Source organism: Bos grunniens, chromosome 28 (genome assembly GCF_055505025.1).
Source record: "Bos grunniens cultivar Pamir isolate PY7600 chromosome 28, Bosgru_T2T1.0, whole genome shotgun sequence".
Taxonomy (NCBI): Eukaryota; Metazoa; Chordata; class Mammalia; order Artiodactyla; family Bovidae; genus Bos; species Bos grunniens.
This window is the reverse complement of record NC_141192.1, coordinates 42237396-42256776: the sequence shown is the minus strand read 5'-3', so window position 1 is coordinate 42256776 and position 19381 is coordinate 42237396. Positions and strand designations below refer to the sequence as shown.

The following is a 19381-nucleotide window of genomic DNA, read 5'->3' as shown; positions in this document are numbered from 1 at the left end:
GATCCCACGTGCTGAGGAGTAGCTAAGCCCGTGAGCCACAGCTGAAGATCCCATGTGCCACAATTGACACCCAGTGAAACCAAATAAGTAAATAAATATTTACCCCCAAAAAAGAAGAAGCCGCAGAGCTCAGTGGCTTCTCCCCTTTGAGACGTGACCATTAATAGAAGCTGGAGCCAAGGGCTCGAGTTTCGGAGGGACAGTGTGTCATGGTGGGAAAATCGTGGACTTAACGCAGACAGACCTGGATTTAAACCCTGGCTTCTAAATGGATTGACTGTGATCTTGGGCAAGTTTCCTGCCCTCTCTGAGTGTCCTTGTGAGTAAAACATAAAAAATAATAGCAATGTCCCAGGGTTGTGTAAGGATTAAGATGCCTTATACAATGATAGCTGGCACACAGCTATTATTATCAATAACTCAAAAAAACAAACGAAGACTAACACCCCCAAGTAAACAAGCAGGAATAGTGTTTTACAACTTTATTTAATCAGGCTGTGCTGGGTCTTCCTTTCGGCACGGGCATTCTCTAGTTGTGGTGAGCAGAGGCTTCTCTCTAGTTGTGGTACACCAGCTCTCACTGCAGTGGCTTCTGTTGTTGCAGAGCACAGGCTCTGAGGCACGTGGCTCAGGAGTTGCAACACATAGGCTCTAGAGAGCACAGGCTCAGTAATTGCAGCACATGGGTTTAGCTGTTCCACGGCGTGTGGGATCTTCCCAGACCAGTGGTCGGACTCGTGTTTCCTACATTGGCAGGCAGATTCTTCATCCCTGAGCCTAAGGGAAGCCCAGGAATGACATTTTATGTAATGACAAAAGTGAGGTGTAAGACTATGTATTTGGGGGCAGTTAACGGGACAAATTAAGTTTGAAGTAAATGCTCTAGAAAAGGACCTTTGGGGTCCGATGCAGAAATGCCCCACCCTCTGGGAAACCAGGAGAAAAGCAGCTCCAGGAGGCCCAAGGAGTTGGAAGATGCCAGCCTCAGCAGTGGGAGAGGTGGGAGGAGGTGGAGTGGCCCTCTCACTCCAGAAGTGGCCAAATCAACTTGAACCACCTGTGCTTGAGCACGCCCTTCCTCCGTCTGCTTTTTCCATCATGTGTGATGATGCTTCCTTTTCAAATATTGTTTATTTTGTCTACTTCGATGCTTAGTTCATGTTTTCCAGCTTAAATTCCCATTGAAAACTGATGATCTCCTCTTGCTCCAACCGTTTTGTGCACCCCCATCTTTGGGCTCCAGAGTCCTACCCATGAGAACCACCCTCTGAAGAGGCAGGACATTCTCAGGCAGCATCACAGCTACTGCACCCCATACCTTCACAGCAGAGGGGCCCATCAGCTACCACTAAGGGTTTGTGTTCAACTTGGACGTGCCCTGAAATCCAGCCACCACTCACCCCAAATCTACTTATTAATATCACTCTTGGGTAATGGAAATAAAAAGCAAAAATAAACAAATGGGACCTAATTGAAGTTCAAAGCTTTGGCACAACAAAGGAAACTATAAGTAAGGTGAAAAGACAGCCTTCAGAATGGGAGAAAATCATTGCAAATGAAACAACTGGCAAAGAATTAATTAATCTCAAAAATATACAAGCAGCTCATGCAGCTCAATACCAGAAAAATAAATGACCCAATCAAAAAATGGGTCAAAGAACTAAACAGACATTTCTCCAAAGAAGATATACAGATGGCTAACAAACACATGAAAAGATGCTCAACATCACTCATGATCAGAGAAATGCAAATCAAAACCACAATGAGGTACCATCTCACGCCAGTCAGAATGGCTGCTATCCAAAAGCCTACAAACAATAAATCCTGGAGAGGGTGTGGAAAAAAGGGAAGTCTCTTACACTGTTGGTGGGAATGCAAACTAGTACAACCACTATGGAGAACAGTGTGGAGATTCCTTAAAAAACTGGAAATAGAACTGCCAAACGACCCAGCAATCCCACTGCTGGGCATACACACCGAGGAAACCAGAATTGAAAGAGACTTGTGTACTCCAGTGTTCATCGCAGAACTGCTTACAATAGATAGGATATGGAAGCAACCTAGATGTCCACTGGCAGATGAATGGATAAGAAAGCTGTGGTACATATACACAATGGAATATTCAGATCAGATCAGATCAGATCAGTCGCTCAGTCATGTCCGACTCTTTGCCACCCCATGATTCGAAGCATGCCAGGCCTCCCTGTCCATCACCAACTCCCGGAGTTCACTCAGACTCACGTCCATCGAGTCAGTGATGCCATCTAGCCATCTCATCCTCTGTCATCCCCTTGTCCTCTTGCCCCCAATCCCTCCCAGCATCAGAGTCTTTTCCAATGAGTCAACTCTTCACATGAGGTGGCCAAAGTACTGGAGTTTCAGCTTTAGCATCATTCCTTCCAAAGAAACCCAGGGCTGATGTCCTTCAGAATGGACTGGTTGGATCTCCTTGCAGTCCAAGGGACTCCCAAGAGTCTTCTCCAACACCACAGTTCAAAAGCATCAATTCTTCGGTGCTCAGCCTTCTTCATAGTCCAACTCTCACATCCATATATGACCACTGGAAAAACCATAGCCTTGACTAGACGAACCTTTGTTGGCAAAGTAATGTCTCTGCTTTTGAATACGCTATCTAGGTTGGTCATAACTTTCCTTCCAAGGAGTAAGCGTCTTTTCATTTCATGGCTGCAGTCACCATCTGCAGTGATTTTGGAGCCCAAAAAAATAAAATCTGACACTATTTCCACTGTTTCCCCAACTATTCCCATGAAGTGATTGGACCGGATGCCATGATCTTCGTTTTCTGAATGTTGAGCTTTAAGCCAACTTTTTCACTCTCCACTTTCACTTTCATCAAGAGGCTTTTTAGTTCCTCTTCACTTTCTGCCATAAGGGTGGTGTCATCTGCATATCTGAGGTTATTGATATTTCTCCCAGCAATCTTGATTCTAGCTTGTGTTTCTTCCAGTCCAGCATTTCTCATGATGTACTCTGCATATAAGTTAAATAAGCAGGGTGACAATATACAGCCTTGACGAACTCCTTTTCCTATTTGGAACCAGTCTGTTGTTCCATGCCCAGTTCTAACTGTTGCTTCCTGACCTGCATACAAATTTCTCAAGGGGCAGATCAGGTGGTCTGGTATTCCCATCTCTTTCAGAATTTTCCAGTTTATTGTGATCCACACAGTCAAAGGCTTTGGCATAGTCAATAAAGCAGAAATAGATGCTTTTCTGGAACTCTCTTGCTTTTTTGATGATCCAGCAGATGTTGGCAATTTGATCTCTGGTTCCTCTGCCTTTTCTAAAACCAGCTTGAACATCTGGAAGTTCACGGTTCACATATTGCTTAAGCCTGGCTTGGAGAATTTTGAGCATTACTTTACTAGCGTGTGAGATGAGTGCAATTGTGCGGTAGTTTGAGCATTCTTTGGCATTGCCTTTCTTTGGGATTGGAATGAAAACTGCCCTTTTCCAGTCCTGTGGCCACTGCTGAGTTTTCCAAATTTGCTGGCATATTGAGTGCAGCACTTTCACAGCATCATCTTTCAGGATTTGAAATAGCTCAACTGGAATTCCATCACCTGAGCTAGCTTTGTTCGTAGTGATGCTTTCTAAGGCCCACTTGACTTCACATTCCAGGATGTCTGGCTCTAGGTGAGTGATCACACCATCGTGATTATCTGGGTCGTGAAGATCTTTTTTTTTCAGTTCTTCTATGTATTCTTGCCACCTCTTCTTAATATCTTCTGCTTCTGTTAGGTCCATACCATTTCTGTCCTTTATTGAGCCCATCTTTGCATGAAATGTTCCTTTGGTATCTCTGATTTTCTTGAAGAGATCTCTAGTCTTACCCATTCTGTTGTTTTCCTCTATTTCTTTGCACTGATCGCTGAAGAAGGCTTTCTTATCTCTTCTTGCTCTTCTTTGGAACTCTGCATTCAGATGTTTATATCTTTCCTTTTCTCCTTTGCTTTTTGCTTCTCTTCTTTTCACAGCTATTTGTAAGGCCTCCCCAGACAGCCATTTTGCTTTTTTGCATTTCTTTTCCATGGGGATGGTCTTGATCCCTGTCTCCTGTCCAATGTCACGAACCTCATTCCATAGTTCATCAGGCACTCTATCTATCAGATCTAGGCCCTTAAATCTGTTTCTCACTTCCACTGTATAATCATAAGGGATTTGATTTAGGTCATACCTGAATGGTCTAGTGGTTTTCCCTACTTTCTTCAATTTAAGTCTGAATTTGGCAATAAGGAGTTCATTGTCTGAGCCACAGTCAGCTCCTGGTCTTGTTTTTGCTGACTGTATAGAGCTTCTCCATCTTTGGCTGCAAATAATATAATCAGTCTGATTTTGGTGTTGACCATCTGGTGATGTCCATGTATAGAGTCTTCTCTTGTGTTGTTGGAAGAGGGTGTTTGTTATGACCAGTGCATTTTCTTGGCAAAACTCTATTAGTCTTTGCTCTGCTTCATTCTGTATTCCAAGGCCAAATTTACCTGTTACTCCAGGTGTTTCTTGACTTCCTACTGTTGCATTCCAGTCCCCTATAATGAAAAGGACATCTTTTTGGGGTGTTAGTTCTAAAAGGTCTTGTAGGTCTTCATAGAACCGTTCAACTTCAGCTTCTTCAGCGTTACTGGTTGGGGCATAGACTTGGATTACTGTGATACTGAATGGTTTGCCTTGGAAACGAACAGAGATCATTCTGTTGTTTTTGACATTGCATCCAAGTACTGAATTTCAGACTCTTTTGTTGACCATGATGGCCACTCCATTTCTTCTGAGGGATTCCTGCCTGCAGTAGTAGATATAATGGTCATCTGAGTTAAATTCACCCATTCCAGTCCATTTCAGTTCGCTGATTCCTAGAATGTTGACATTCACTCTTGCCATCTCTTGTTTGAACACTTCCAGTTTGCCTTGATTCATGGACCTGACATTCCAGGTTCCTATGCAATATTGCTCTTTACAGCATCGGCCCTTGCTTCTTTCACCAGTCACATTCATAGCTGGGTATTTTTTTTGCTTTGGCTCCATCCCTTCATTCTTTCTAGAGTTATTTCTCCACTGATCTCCAGTAGCATATTGGAATATTACTCAGCTATTAAAAAGAACTCATTTGAGTCAGTTCTAATGAGGTGGATGAAACTGGAGCCTATTCCGTTCAGTTCAGCTGCTCAGTCACGTCCAACTCTTTGTGAGCCCATGGACTGCAGGATGGCAGGCTTCCCTGTCCATCACCAACTCCTGGAGCTTACTCAAACTCATGTCCACTGAGTAAGTGATGCCATCCAACCATCTCATCCTCTGTCATCCCCTTCTCCTCCCACCTTCAATCTTCAATCAGGGTCTTTTCAAATGAGTCAGTTCTTTGCATCAAGTGGCCAAAGTATTGGAGTTTCAGCTTCAGCATCAGTCCTTCCAATGAATATTCAGGACTGATTTCCTTTAGGATGGACTGGTTGGATCTCCTTGCAGTCCAAGGGACTCTCAAGAGTCCTCTCCAACACCACAGTTCAAAACCATCAATTATTTGGTGCTCAGCTTTCTTTATAGTCCAACTCTCACATCCATAAATGACCACTGGAAAAACCATTGCTTTGACTAGCCGGAGTTTTGTCAGCAAAGTAATGTCTCTGCTTTTTAACATGCTGTCTAGGATGATCATAACTTTTCTTCCAAGGAGCGAGCGTCTTTTATTTTCATGGCTGTAGTCACCATCTGCAGTGATTTTGGAGCCCCCCAAAATAAAGTCTGTCACTGTTTCCATTGTTTCCCCATTTATTTTCCATGAAGTGATGAGACCAGATGCCATGATCTTAGTTTTCTGAATGTTGAGTTTTAAGCCAACTTATTCACTCTCCTCTTTCACTTTGATCAAGAGACTCTTTGGTTCTTCTTCACTTTCTGTCATAAGGGTGGTGTCATCTGCATATCTGAGGTTATTGATATTTCTCCCAGGAATCTTGATTCCAGCTTGTGCTTCAGCCAGTCCAGCATTTCTCATGATGTAGTCTGCATATAAGTTAAATAAGCAGGGTGATAGTATACAGCCTTGATGTACTCTTTCCCAGTTTGGAACCAGTCTGTTGTTCCATGTCCAGTTCTAACTGTTGCTTCTTGACCTGCATACAGATTTCTCAGGAGGCAGATCAGACGGTCTGGTATTCCTATCTCTTGAAGAATTTTCCAGTTTATTGTGATCCACACAGTCAAAGGCTTTGGCATAGTCAATAAAGCAGAAATAGATGTTTTCCTGGAACTCTCTTGCCTTTTAGATGATCCAGCAGATTTGGCAATTTGATCTCTGGTTCCTCTGCCTTTTCTAAATCCAGCTTGAACATCTGGAAGTTCATGTACCGTTGAAGCCTGGCTTGAAGAATTTTGAGCATTACTTTGCTAGCGTGTGAGATGAATGCAATTGTACAGTAGTTTGAACATTCTTTGGCATTGCCCTTCTTTAGGACTGGAATGAAAACTGATCTTTTCCAGTGTTATGGCCACTGCTGTTTTCCAAATTTGCTGGCATAGTGAGTGCAGCACTCTCACAGTATCATCTTTTAGGATTTGAAATAGCTCAACTGGAATTCCATCACCTCCACTAGCTTTGTTCATAGTGATGCTTCCTAAAAGCCCACTTGACTTCACATTCCAGGATATCTGGTTCTAGGTGAGTGATCACACCATCGTGGTTATCTGTGTCATGAAGATCTTTTTAGTATAGTTCTTCTGTGTGCTCTTGCTACCTCTTCTTAATATCTTCTGCTTCTGTTAGGTTCATACCATTTCTGTCTTTTATTGAGCCCATCTTTGCATGAAATGTTCCCTTGGTATCTCTAATTTTCTTAGAGATATCTCTAGTCCCATTCTATTGTTTTCCTCTATTTCTTTGCATTGATCACTGAGGAAGGCTTTCTTATCTCTACTTGTATTCAAATGGGTATATCTTTCCTTTTCTCCTTTGCGTTTCACTTCTCTCCTTTTCACAGCTATTTGTAAGGCCTCCTCAGACAACCATTTTGTCTTTTTACATTTATTTTCCATGGGGATGGTCTTGATCCCTGTCTCCTGTATAATGTCATGAACCTCCATCCGTAGTTCTTCAGGCACTCTGTCTATCAGACCTAATCCCTTGAATCTATTTGTCACTTCTACTGTATAATTGTAAGGAATTTGATTTAGTTCATACTTGAATGGTCTAGTGGTTTTCCCCACTTTCTTCAATTTCAGTCTGAATTTGGCAATAAGAAGTTCATGATCTGAGCCACAGTCAGCTCCCAGTCTTGTTTTTGCTGACTGTATAGAGCTTCTCCATCTTTGGCTGCAAATAATATAATCAATCTGATTTTGCTGTTGACCATCTGGTGATGTCCATGTGTAGAGTCATCTCTTTTGTTGTTGGAAGAGGGTGTTTGCTATGACCAGTGTGTTCTCTTGGCAAAACTCTATTAGCCTTTGCCCTGCTTCATTCCGTACTTCAAGGCCAAATTCGCCTTTTACTCCAGGTATTTCTTGACTTTCTACATTTGCATTCCAGTCCCCTATAATGAAAAGGACATCTTTTTTGGGTGTTAGTTCTAGAAGGTCTTGTAGGTCTTCAAAGAACTGTTCAGCTCCAGCTTCTTCAACATTACTGGTCGGTGCTTATTATATAGCATGAAATGAGTTAGAAAGAGAATACCATACACCCTTATGGCAGAAAGTGAAGAACTAAAGAGCCTCTTGATCAAAGTGAGAGAGGAGAGTGAAAAAGTTGGCTTAAAATTCAACATTCAGAAAACTAAGATCATGGCATCTGGTCCCATCACTTCACAGCAAATAGATGAGGAAAAAGTGGAAACAGTGACAGCCTTTATTTTGGGGGGCTCCAAAATCAATGTAGATGGTGACTGCAGCCATGAAATTAAAAGACGCTTACTCCTTGGAAGAAAAGTTATGACCAACCTAGACAGCTTATTAAAAAACAGAAGCATTACTTTGCCAACAAAGGTTCATCTAGTCAAGGCTATGGTTTTTCTAGTAGTCATGTGTGGATGTGAGAATTGGACTATAAAGAAAGCTGAGTGCTGAAGAATTGATGGTTTTGAACTGTGGTGTTGGAGAAGACTCTTGAGAGTCCCTTGGACTGCAAGGAGATCCAACCAGTCCATCCTAAAGAAGATCACTCCTGAATATTCATTGGAAGGACTGATGCTGCCGCTGAAACTCCAATACTTTGGCCACCTGATTGGAAGAACTGACTCATTTGGAAAGATCCTGATGCTGGGAAAGATTGAAGGTGGGAAGAGAAGGGGACGACAGAGGATGAGATGGCTGGATGGCATCAGCGACTTAATGGACATGAGTTTGAGTAAACTCTGGGAGTTGGTGATGGACAGGGAGGCCTGGCGTGCCGCAGTTAATGGGGTTTCAAAGAGTCAGACATGACTGAGTGACTGAACTGAACTGAGTGCATATATATAGGGTTTAGAAAGATAGTAATGATAATCCTGTATGCAAGACAGCAAAAGAGAAATAGATATAAAGAACAGACTTTTGCAATCTGTGGAAGACAGGGTGGGATGATTTGAGAGAAGAGCATTGAAGCATGCATATTACCACATGTGAAATATATGTCCAGTCCAAGTTTGATGCATGAAACCAGACACTCAGTGCTGGTGCACTGGGACACCCCAGAAGGATGGGATGGGGAGGGAGGCGGAAGCGGGGTTCAGGACAGGGAGACACATGTATACCCGTGGCTGATTCATGTCAGTGTATGGCAAAAACCACCACAATAGTGTAAAGTAATTATCTCCAATTAAAATTAATTAATTTTAAAAATAGCACTCTTGGGATGATAGCACTTTCGATGCAACATGTGGCTAAGCGAAATTTTCTGCATAACAGGGGCACCTGATGAGTGGTCTGTGTCTCTTCCAGGAGGTGTATGTTGGCAAGGAGACCCTGTGCACCATCGACGGCCTTCACTTCAACAGCACATACAATGCCAGGGTTAAGGCTTTCAACTCCTCTGGCGTTGGGCCCTACAGTAAGACTGTGGTCCTGCAGACATCCGACGGTGAGTACTGGGTGTCTCAGGGGAAACAGATTCAGGCCCAGCCCACGTGACAGATGGGCAGGGAATATCTGAGTTGCTGGTGAGGGAGGCATCAGGGGTAAAGGAAAGAGGTGGCAGCTGGGTTAATCCATCTCCTCCAGCCCTGCCCCTGATCTGCTCACCTTGCTCCCCGCCCGCCCATCACAAAGGAAGGAGACATTCCTTCACCCCACTTGCTGGATCTGGAAAGTGAGACTGGAGGCTGAGAGGCACAGGGAGATTACACTCCCTGTGTAGTCTCACTTCCAAGGGGCCAAGAGTGGGTGGGATGTCCCAGAGACAAGAAGGCAGGAGGCTGCCAGGAGGAACTTGCCCCTCGAGCACCCCGTACCAGAGCTCAGATCTGAGTGCTGCAGACCTCGCTGTGTCCTTTCAGGATGCAGGCAATCAGAGCACATCCACACTCTGCTGGATTTTGATCATGTGAATCCTAAGCGTCGAGGGGTGATGTAGGGTCTGATCTGCTACATCGAACACGTACCTATCAGGCCTCAGGGGTCCCTGGAGGGTACCAGCCCTGTGTTACTGTCAACGTTTGTCCCAGGGCTTCCCTGATGGCTCAGCAGGTAAAGAATCCACCTGCAATGCAAGAGACACAAGAGATGCAGTTTCGATCCCTGGGTCAGGAAGATTGCCTGGAGGGAGGGCATGCCCACTGCAGTAGTCTTGCCTGGAGAAGCCCATGGACAGAGGAGGCTGGTGGGCTACAGTCCATACTGTCACGAAGAATTGGATGTGACTGAGCAACTAGCACTTTCACTTATCCCAGCCCATCCTCTGGCTGCCCTGAGGAACACAGGACAGCCTGAACCGCCCCCCAGGGATGAGCAGATGGTGCTGTCCCAGGAGTGGGCTCCCCAGCTGTGTGCCCCTAGAAGCCCTCACCTGCCAGCAGGCTGTAGGTGGATGACAGAGCGCGGGAGCTTTGGTGACCCCACTTCACCTCTCTGCCTCTCGAGTCTCTCTTCCATGACATGGGGCTGGATGCATATCCTCACTCTTATTAGCACCCAAAATGTGCGTGAGTGCTGTAGAAACCAAGATTCCATGAGAGCATGTAGGTGGGGGCCTGGGTGTCTGTGTACTTGGCCCAGCTGGGGTCATGGGATTGGGCACTTGGATGAGAGGAGAGAGCATGAATGTGTATGTGCATGCGTGCGTGTGTGACTTGAGCAGGGAAGAACACTCAACGCCGTGTGCCCGCTTCCTGAGAGATGTCAGTGAGTCCGTCTGCGAGCCCAGGTCAGAGGCTGCTGGCAAGCTCACCCCAACCCTGACCCTCTCGCCCGCCCCTTCCTTTCCAGTGGCCTGGTTCACATTTGACCCCAACTCTGGGCACCGGGACATCATTTTGTCCAACGACAATCAGACGGCCACCTGCAGCAGCTACGACGACCGGGTGGTGCTGGGCACGGCGGCCTTCTCCAAGGGCGCGCACTACTGGGAGCTGCACGTGGACCGGTATGACAACCACCCGGACCCCGCCTTTGGGGTGGCCAGGGCCAGCGTGGTCAAGGACATGATGCTGGGCAAGGATGACAAGGCCTGGGCCATGTACGTGGACAACAACCGCAGCTGGTTCATGCACTGCAACTCTCACACCAACAGGTGCGTGCCCCCTGCTCTCCCCCAACGTGAGGCTTGGGGTCCGGGTCCTCCTGCCCTTTCCAAATTCATCAGGACGTGGTGGGGGGCAGTGTCCTTGACCACTTTGGTGTCCAGTTCCCAGGGAGACGTGACCGCTGGCCTGCAGCCCAAATGGGAGCATATGATGGAGTGTGGAGCTGGTGGGTGTGCAGGCCGCTCAGCGAGCCCCGAGGCCAAGCTCACCAGCCCTGGGCTCCAGTCTCCTCCAGGCTCTGCTCCACTCTCCTCCACACCCCTCAGCCCAGCCTGAGTCACCACGGAGCTCCCCACACACAACCGCAGCGGCTTGAAACAGGCAGGGAGGGGGTGCAGCGCCCCCGGGGCATTCACTGTGGCCGGCTCTGACCCGGGCAGCCCCAGCACTGCCTTGCCCTGAGGCTGGCCTGGGAGAGTGGGGTCACCAAGCCAGACACGGGAAACTCGAATCCCGGGGGAGAACCTGGCCCCAGTACCGGAGGGTTGTGGCCCTCCTAGCCACCTCCTCACTGTGGGGTCTCCTTCCCAGTCTGCTGAGGGCCGTCACCCCTGCTGGGAGAGGCGAGAGGCGCCGAGGAACCAACTCCCCTGGACTGCAGTGCTGGGCTGGGTCAACTCCAGGGGCTCTCAGAGCTCCCGGCCCACCTCAGTGCTCCTGCTGATGGCCCCAGGAGTCCTGGCCTGGGACAGGGACTTGCCGGAGGGTCCCCGGGGGCTGAAGGCAGATGGGACTCCTACTGTCAGCCTTTTCAGCAGCTGTGACCCCCTCTCCACAGGCCTGGGGTGACAGCAGGCAGCTCCTCCCCGGGGGCTGGGCGGTCTGGCCCTGTGCCTGCCCGGCGGTCTACTCCCATGCCACCTGGGGACTGGGTCCAGGCCCAGCAGCGCCCTCTCTGCTTGCTCAGGCCAAGCGGGGGCCTAGATACCCTGGGGTGAGACTGACAAGGAGCATCTATCAACAGCCTACTTTGTGCTGTGGGAAGCACCTGGCTCATGGGATTTCGTTTGGGCCTCAGCAAAGTTTGATTGTTATCACCATTTGGCAGATTATGAGATCAGGGCTCAAGGTTAATGTCCAAGTCTTGGGGCTAATTAGGCATGGTGTCAGGGTTTAACTCAGGACCCAGGCTCCAGTTCTAGGGGAAGGGTGGAGAGGGGGCTGGGCTGGGCCAGGAGACCCGGGGGAGGCGCTGGGTGGGCCTCCTTCCTGTGCCTCAGGCAGGTCCTTACCGCCACCTGTTGGTAGGTGTCTGAACAGCACCACAGGCCCACTCGCAAGTCCCACTCCCACCAGCAGTGTCCGGCCCCGGGTCCTGCTCTGCCCTCTGACGACACCCACCCAGCACTCCTCGCCGTTTCCCGTGCTCTCAGCCCACCATCCGCTGATCAGCTCTCCAGCTGACCAGCTCGTTCCCCATCAGGAAAGGACAATAGCGGTTTTCTGATCAGAGCAGAGCCGCCTGTGTCAAGGCGGACCTCCACGTCAGCTAAGGGAGGAGAGAGTCTAACGGACTCGGCCCGCCCACCCCCGGGAAGGAGACAGGTGAGGGTGACGCCCACCCAGAGACTCGCCCCACCCAGTGGATGCGAATCCAAACCACCATGAGATGCAGTGTCACAACATTCACCACGAGGGTCCCGATTGTAGTCCTTTGCTCTACGGCGGGTTCTGGGGGATGACCGGCTCCCTGCTCCACTGTGTTTCCAGGCGAGGGGGTCGGGTCCCCAGCAGCCTTCAGCTGATCCTCCTGTCCTCACCTCCACCCCGGCTTCTCTCCCCAGGACGGAAGGCGGCGTGTGCAAGGGGGCCACCGTGGGCGTGCTGCTGGACCTGAATAAGCACACTCTGACCTTCTTCATCAACGGGCAGCAGCAGGGCCCCACGGCCTTCAGCCACGTGGACGGAGTCTTCATGCCAGCCCTCAGCCTCAACCGGAACGTTCAGGTACCGCACACCTTTCGGGCCAGGGCCCCTTGCTGGCCCCAACCCCCACTGCCCGCGGGCCTCCACAGTGTGCTGGACAAAGAGGGCTCTAAAGAAGCTGATGGCTGCCCAGCCAGGAGCTTACCTACTGCCCACCCGGGCCTCGCCTGGAGACAGTCTCCTCCGGCGTGATGAATCCTTACTTGGCCCCTTGAAAGCAGCAGAGGCTCTAACGTGGCTGTTTGTGCACAAGCAGGGGGACGGAGGGGCAGCGAGGGTGCAGGAGGTGGGCAAGTCCTGACAACATGTTCTGGGAAAGCTGCCAGACCAGAAAGTCTGTGCCTCCTGTCCTGCAGGGCCCTGGTGCCCAGGTGTGTGCTGGGCCTCATGTGGCTTTCCTCCAAGAGGAGGGATAGCTGGGGAGAGACCACGCCTAAGGATTTACCCCCATCCCATCCCTGCCCCTCTCGTTCCCTCAGAAAGCCAGCATCCTCCCAGGGCCGAGTCTAGTCCTGGGGGGACACCTGCTCAGGAGCCCCATGAGGGTGTGAAGGACAGAGAGGAGCGTGGAAAGCATGGGTAGTGTGCCAGCCTTTGTTTCCCACACACGGCTCCTCCCCTGGGAAGTATGGGGTTTGGGGCAAAGCTCTGTTTCAAGGTGTCCACTGACTCTGAGTATTATCCTTTATTGATTGATTTGTGGGGTGGCGCAGTGGTAGAGAATCCACCTGCCAATGCAGGAGATGTAGGTTCAATCCCTGGGTCAGGAAGATCCCTTGGAGAAGAAGTGAGCAGCCCGCTCCAGTATTCTTGCCTGGAGAATCCCCATGGTCAGAGGAGGAGCCTGGCTGGCTATAGTCCATGGCGTTGCAAGGAGTTAGACACGACAGAAGGAACCTAGCATCCACTCACGCACAAATCAATCAGTGCATGTGTGTGCTCAGTCTCTGAGCTGTCTGACTCTTTGAGACTCTATGGGATATAGTCTGCCAGGCTCCTCTGTCCATGGGGATTCTCCAGGCAAGAATAGTGGAGTGGCTTACCATGCCCTTCTCCAGGGGATCTTCCCAATCCAGGGATCAAACCCACATCTCTTCTGTCTCCTGCATTGGCAGATGGGTTCTTTACCACTAGTGCCACCTGGGAAGCTCTTGATTGATTTGTACCTCCATTCATTTGCAAAAGAGCTCTGAGGCAACCTAAAGTATGAGCTGTTCTTACACAGGGTTAAGAAAATAAATGTAGGAAAGGAAAGACGGCCATGGAAATAAATCAGAAACAAATATAAATCCTGAGCCAAATTCCTCCTGCAACAAAGAACCTCAGGCTTGCCGAGGCTCGAGGCTCATGGAGGCTGGAGCAGCGTAGGAACCAGGCAGTACGCGGTTCTCACTGTGAGGAAAGAGCTGTGAAGAGCTCCTCGGAGCAAGCTCCTGGGCCTGATGGTAGTGATGCCAAGCATGATAAATAGCAGATTCCACAACACAGAGAAGCCAGGCCGCTGCCCGTGGGGATCCTGGAGCAGAGGGCAGGGCACAGCTGCTGCGCTGTGTGCGTTGAGGGCTCGCGGGGCCGCTCTGCCCCTGATCACCACATCTTCTTTTCCAGGTCACTCTGCACACGGGACTGGAAGTGCCAACGAACCTGGGGCGGCCAAAGCTGTCAGGCAACTAGCCTGCCAGGTCCCGCTCTGCGTGGCCGTCCCTCACTGCACTCACATAACCCCTGAGGGAGCACAGCCACATCCCGGGTGCAACCCAGCAGCCGCTGAGCATCTTAGAGACCTGCTTTCTTTGAGGGACGGAGAATGTCTGCAGGCCATGCTCACTGAGGCCACAGAGGGTGGTGAACATGGGTGCTTCCTGTCATTCCACCGGGCATTACAGACACGAAGAAGGACATTTGTCAAGACAGCGAGGAAGTATTTGGGGTTTCGTTTGGTTTCCTGCCTTCTGTTTTCAATGCTTGTCTTTTGCAGGGGGCAGGGAGGCGGGCAAGGGGAGAGCAGACCCTGTGACGAGCATTCTGAGAGCAGGAGTCGGGGGACACTCGGGAATCCTGTATCCTTGGTGTCAAGTCTTTGCTGGACGCACCACTTCAGAGAACAAAGGGTGCCGGCTCCCATCTCTGCCAGGAAGTGTCATCCTTCAGGTTTTCAGTTCTGGCATATTCAGTGTGTTACGCCACTTGCAGGCGAAGCCAGGATGCACAGAGAGGGACGTTAATTATTCATCTTGCTCTTTGCCGCTCCCATTGAACTGTTGAGAACTTTTTCAAACAGTTTCCTTAGGTCCTTCATTAATCAACCAGTCTCTCTCCCCTCCCCACCCCCTCACACACACGTGCGCATACACACACCAGTCTCCTAAAATTCATTCACTCAGTTCTTAAACACAAAACCCTGGAATCTGAATCACTGTGTGCCGAGTCTCCACCTGGTGATGGCTTTTTTCGGGAGATGGCTCCCCCAGAAGTTAGCTGCAAACCTGAGTTACTCTTCCGAGCTGCGAGGCTCTCAGATTCCTGAGACATGAGGCCCTGGGGAAGCCTCTTATACTCAGTCCACCATCACTTGAGACCATCCACGGCCACCATGACAGCATCGTGATAACAAGGAGTGGCCCGATGGCAGGGGAGGCTGTGCCCTGGGGCGGGCAGGACTCTGCAGAAGGCAGGAAACAGTGGACGCTGCCGTGTTGCTGGCCTTCACCATTCCTCGGTGTGAGGGCTCCACGTGGCTGCCGTGGGCTCCGGGATGAGCCCGCCCCTCCCTGCTGGGAACGCTAACCTTCTCCCTGCAGTCCGCCTCTCGAAAAGAGCCTGCTCCGGGGTCTGAACCCAGCTGCGCCCCTCTGCTCTCCTCCCCGTCTCTTCTTCCTTGTTGCCTGCCACCTCCCTGTCCAACTGGTAGTAAGCCTTTCTCTCTCCTTTTTAAAAGAATATATTTTATCAAGCATTATTTTTGAGGTTGAGGAGTAACTTGTCTATTTGCTGGCTTGGATTTTTATAAAACTTAGCCCGTAAACCGGCACTGACTGTGTCTACTTGGTCCTACCTGCTTGTTTAGACGCTGCACTTGCTTTCGGAGTCAGCCCAGCCAGCGCTGTGCAGATCCTACTAGCCTCTATTCAGCAGATGCGACAATCCTACCTCAAGCCCCTGCTCCCAGACGAAGACTGCCGGCCCAACTGTGCCCACCAAGGTGGCCAGGGAGACTGGCCGCCCACGTCTGCAGGAGTCTTCTGGTGCTGTCTAAGCCCCTGCTGCCCAGGTCCCGGCAGCCACCCACTCAGTCGAGGTCCAGCCTCCTCCTTCCATCCAGCAGGTGGTTCCCAGCGCACACGGAGGTGCCCCGCACCCCGCAAAGCTCCAGCCAGAGCCCAGCAAGCGACGCGCACGGCATCCGCATCCTCGCAGCTGCCTCTCTTCTCCGCCCCCAGCATCCTTTCATCTCACTCCGGGGCCACGGCTCTGTGGGACTCCACGTGGAGGGTGGGTAAAGTTCTTGAAGACTGGAGGCCCCAGAGGAGCCCCTGCCTTCCCGGGGCAGGAAGCCAAGGCCAGCAGGTCCAGAGGCGTCGGCACCGGGAGTATCTTTGGGGAAAGACAAGCCCAGTGAGCTGGGAGCGAGGTACGGCTGGGAAGGCAGCCACAGACGGCCCGGCAGAAGTGGCTCCTTGCAGTGGAGTCTGGGTGAGAGGCTGGGAGCTCCCAGGATCATCGAAGCTGGGTGACCCTGCAACCCAGGCTCTGCGTCTTCGGGGAGGAGCTCCTTGGGATCAGCCTGCACTTGGTGGCACCCTTGGGAGAGCAGTATCTGGGTCAGAGGGAGATGGGCAAGGGAGGAGGAAGGTCTCCTGAGGAATAACATGACTTCCTTCCCACCAGCAGCAGCAGCGGCCCCAAGGCCCTATGAGTGCAGGAGCAGGCGAGCACCTGCCTTTCCCGGCTCCTCCGGGGCCAGAAGCAATACAGCTGAAACCGAGCACTGCTCAGGTGGTCCGACAGCCACTCTCCTGTCCTCAGCACAAAACAACTTCTAGGAGCAAGAATGGACCACAGGGAGAAGGCAGGTCCACGTGTTCTTGAGGGACCAACAGCATGAAGGAGGGACTCAACAACAACTCATGGTTCGTGTTATGCTCTCAAGAAGCCTGCGGTTCAGAGCCACTGCAGGGCTTCTCATCTGCCATCGGATTCCCTTTCCTTTACAACGTGGTGTCATCTCTGTACATAAGGTGGTATCAAGAGGATGCTTTGGTTGAAGGATAACTTGGTGTTTGTCTATTGAGCAGTTTCAGTGAGAAAGGAATTCAAACTAATTTAAGATGTCAAGTTCCATTTCATTGTAAATAATGCCCCAGCCACGTAGATCTGCAGTTTGTTCTTTGCTAGTGAGCAGGTTTGGTCAAAGAGTATGCCTTTTCTTTTAGAATTAATCTCCTTAAAAATTATCCAATAGCATCTCACTGAGTAGCACCCAAGCTCCTAATTCAAAGCAAGGTAAGACATCACACACAGCCGCTTTTCCTGCTCTGTCCTATTTGGGAAAATAACGATCCCACCTGCCGCACAGAGTAACCAACCTGAAACCCATCAAACTGTACATAGTCCAGGATGAGTCTTCAGCACTATACGTACTCTGTCGTTTCGACAGTGCCCTCAGGCGCCCCATGGCCCCCTGCCCCTCTGGTGCCCCTGCCCTCTGCCTACCAGAGCATTCTCAGGAAGGGACCAGGATGCAGGAGCCATGTGTACTTCTTCCAGGGATATTTGCATCCAAGCCTCAGTTGAAAGGCTTGGTCCCCTGAGAAGGCGCATTTCAGAACAGGTGAGTAGGTTGCTTATAGATGAAGCTGCTGCCGGCTGTGAGGTATCGTATCCACATACAATCCCCAAAGCACTCAGCACGTCAACACTGAAAAACTATTGCAAGGCTGTGGGTGATGCCAGGAGTTCTCAGTCTCAGCACTCTTGACATTTGGCACAGCGGGGGCCTGTCCTATGCATCATAGGCTGTTTAGACGCATCCTTGACCTCCCCTCAGTAGATGCCAGTAGTGCCCCAAATTAGCTGTGACACCTACAAGTGTCTACAGGACTTCCCTGGTGGTCCAGTGGTTAAGAATTCACCTGCCAATGCAGGGGACACGGGTTCAATCCCTGGTCTGGGAAGATCCCACATGCCACAGGGCAACTAAGCCCAAGAAGCCTACACACCCTAGAACCCATGCTCTGCAACAAGAGAAGCCAGTGTAGTGAGAAGCCTGCGCCCCACAGCTAGAGAGCAGCCCCCACTCGCTACAACCAGAGAAAGTTTGCACACAGCAACAAAGACCCAGTGCAGCCAAAAATACATAATAAAATATATTTTTAAAAAACAACTAATAAAAAAAAAGCTTTAAAAGGATCTACAGACGTTGCCAAGTATGCCCAGGGGACTCCCTGGCTGCGAACCACTGGGTTATGCTAGCAGTTGGTCATGGGTCAACACACAGAGTGGTGTGTGGGGCGTCCACGCTGTGGTCCCCAGAAAGCCTGAACCACAAACCTGTGGGCTTCATCCTAACACCCATGACCAGGCCTTCCCAAGTCTGCAGTGTCCTGCCAGAAAGGACAGGGCAGGAAAATGGGGGAGCCTCTCACCGAAGCCAGCCCGTCAGGTCTCACTTTGTATTCCTGAAGGGTCTCCAACCCACCACCATTCCCAGAAAGCCACACACTGCATCTGCGTTCTTCCCGGCCCACTTCTGACTAGAAGCTGCAGGAACGTCTTAGTAGGTGTGTGGCCTTCAACGGGTCAAAACGTCAAATCAGGCATCATCAGGAAGCTACTCAAGGCCTATGCAAATCCTGGAAACCACAGTGTTTCTTTCTCAAGCAAGCCAGGAGCTCCTGGCTATTCATCGGTCACATTCATTGATCCACAGCTTGAACTTTAAATGGACTATAAAACAGAGAAGAGTGGGTTTGGGGGAGAATGCCAGGCTCAGCCATCAGAAATGCCTCTCTTTCAACCCAGTACGGGTGGGGCCAAACCTCTTCAGTCTCTCTGTGCCTCAGTCTCCCCACCTGCATGTGGGCGCGGTCACACTAACCTACCTCATCTGGTGTGTTGTGATGATCGTAGAGTAACGCTTCTTCAAGAACAAAGTGGAGACTTGCATCTACTGAGTCCAGGCCAACGGTTCACACTTGGAGGACAGAGCCTGCGCGGTGACTTTCCTGAGCCTCGTCTGACATGTCTTCCATCCAGGAGCACATGTTGATTACACAGCTGCCTGGCCAGGAGTGCGTAAAACCAGATTCACCTGAGCACGGAGGAGACAGGACAACCGCTCCTGTTCTCAGAACGGCCTGCTTTGATGGCACGGTGTGAAGCACTGCATCTGCCTGCAGAAGCTGCCTTGAAACATGGAAAGAGTGACCGCCTTCCTGCCTTTGCAGTTATCTTAGCTCTCTTTTAAGGGGACCTTCAGCTGACGATGTTTCTCTTGTTTTCAAAGATCTCCACAGAAGGAACGGCTTTGAAAACCAACATCTAAGCATGAGAAGGCATACAACCGAGCTACTATCTGGAAGGCAGGTTGGCCTAAAAGGTGGGGGGGGCCCGGTGTCCCCACGGGCTGGGACTCGCCTGCACCATCTGTTGGGGGGGGTGGGGTTCATGGGTTTCTTGATGAATGATGTTGACTCGAGTCAGAGTAGCTGGGAGCTGAGACTGCAGCCA

The 19381-nt window shown here is 50.3% G+C and overlaps 1 protein-coding gene and 1 long non-coding RNA gene across 4 annotated transcripts in view; one reads left to right on the top strand and one right to left on the bottom strand.

Moving 5' to 3' along the window:
* The window catches only part of TRIM67 (tripartite motif containing 67), a 62209-nt gene extending 46598 nt beyond the window's left edge, over positions 1–15611 (top strand). For both annotated transcript variants that reach the window (XM_086381313.1, XM_086381312.1), the window contains exons 7-10: positions 8928–9066; positions 10410–10713; positions 12511–12673; positions 14261–15611. In XM_086381313.1, coding sequence (XP_086237439.1) covers positions 8928–9066; positions 10410–10713; positions 12511–12673; positions 14261–14326 — 672 coding nt within the window. In that variant the 3' untranslated portion in view covers positions 14327–15611. The remainder of the gene's footprint in view (positions 1–8927; positions 9067–10409; positions 10714–12510; positions 12674–14260) is intronic.
* LOC147343207 (uncharacterized) lies at positions 467–18888 on the bottom strand. 2 transcript variants are annotated; one of them, XR_015156619.1, is made up of 3 exons: positions 18754–18888; positions 9587–9684; positions 467–777 (listed from the first exon to the last, which is right to left on the bottom strand). It is a non-coding gene; the product is annotated as an uncharacterized LOC147343207 (long non-coding RNA). The 2 variants fall into 2 exon arrangements; XR_015156620.1 differs by lacking the exon at positions 18754–18888 and adding an exon at positions 9991–10133.
* Between the last annotated feature and the right edge of the window lie 493 nt (positions 18889–19381).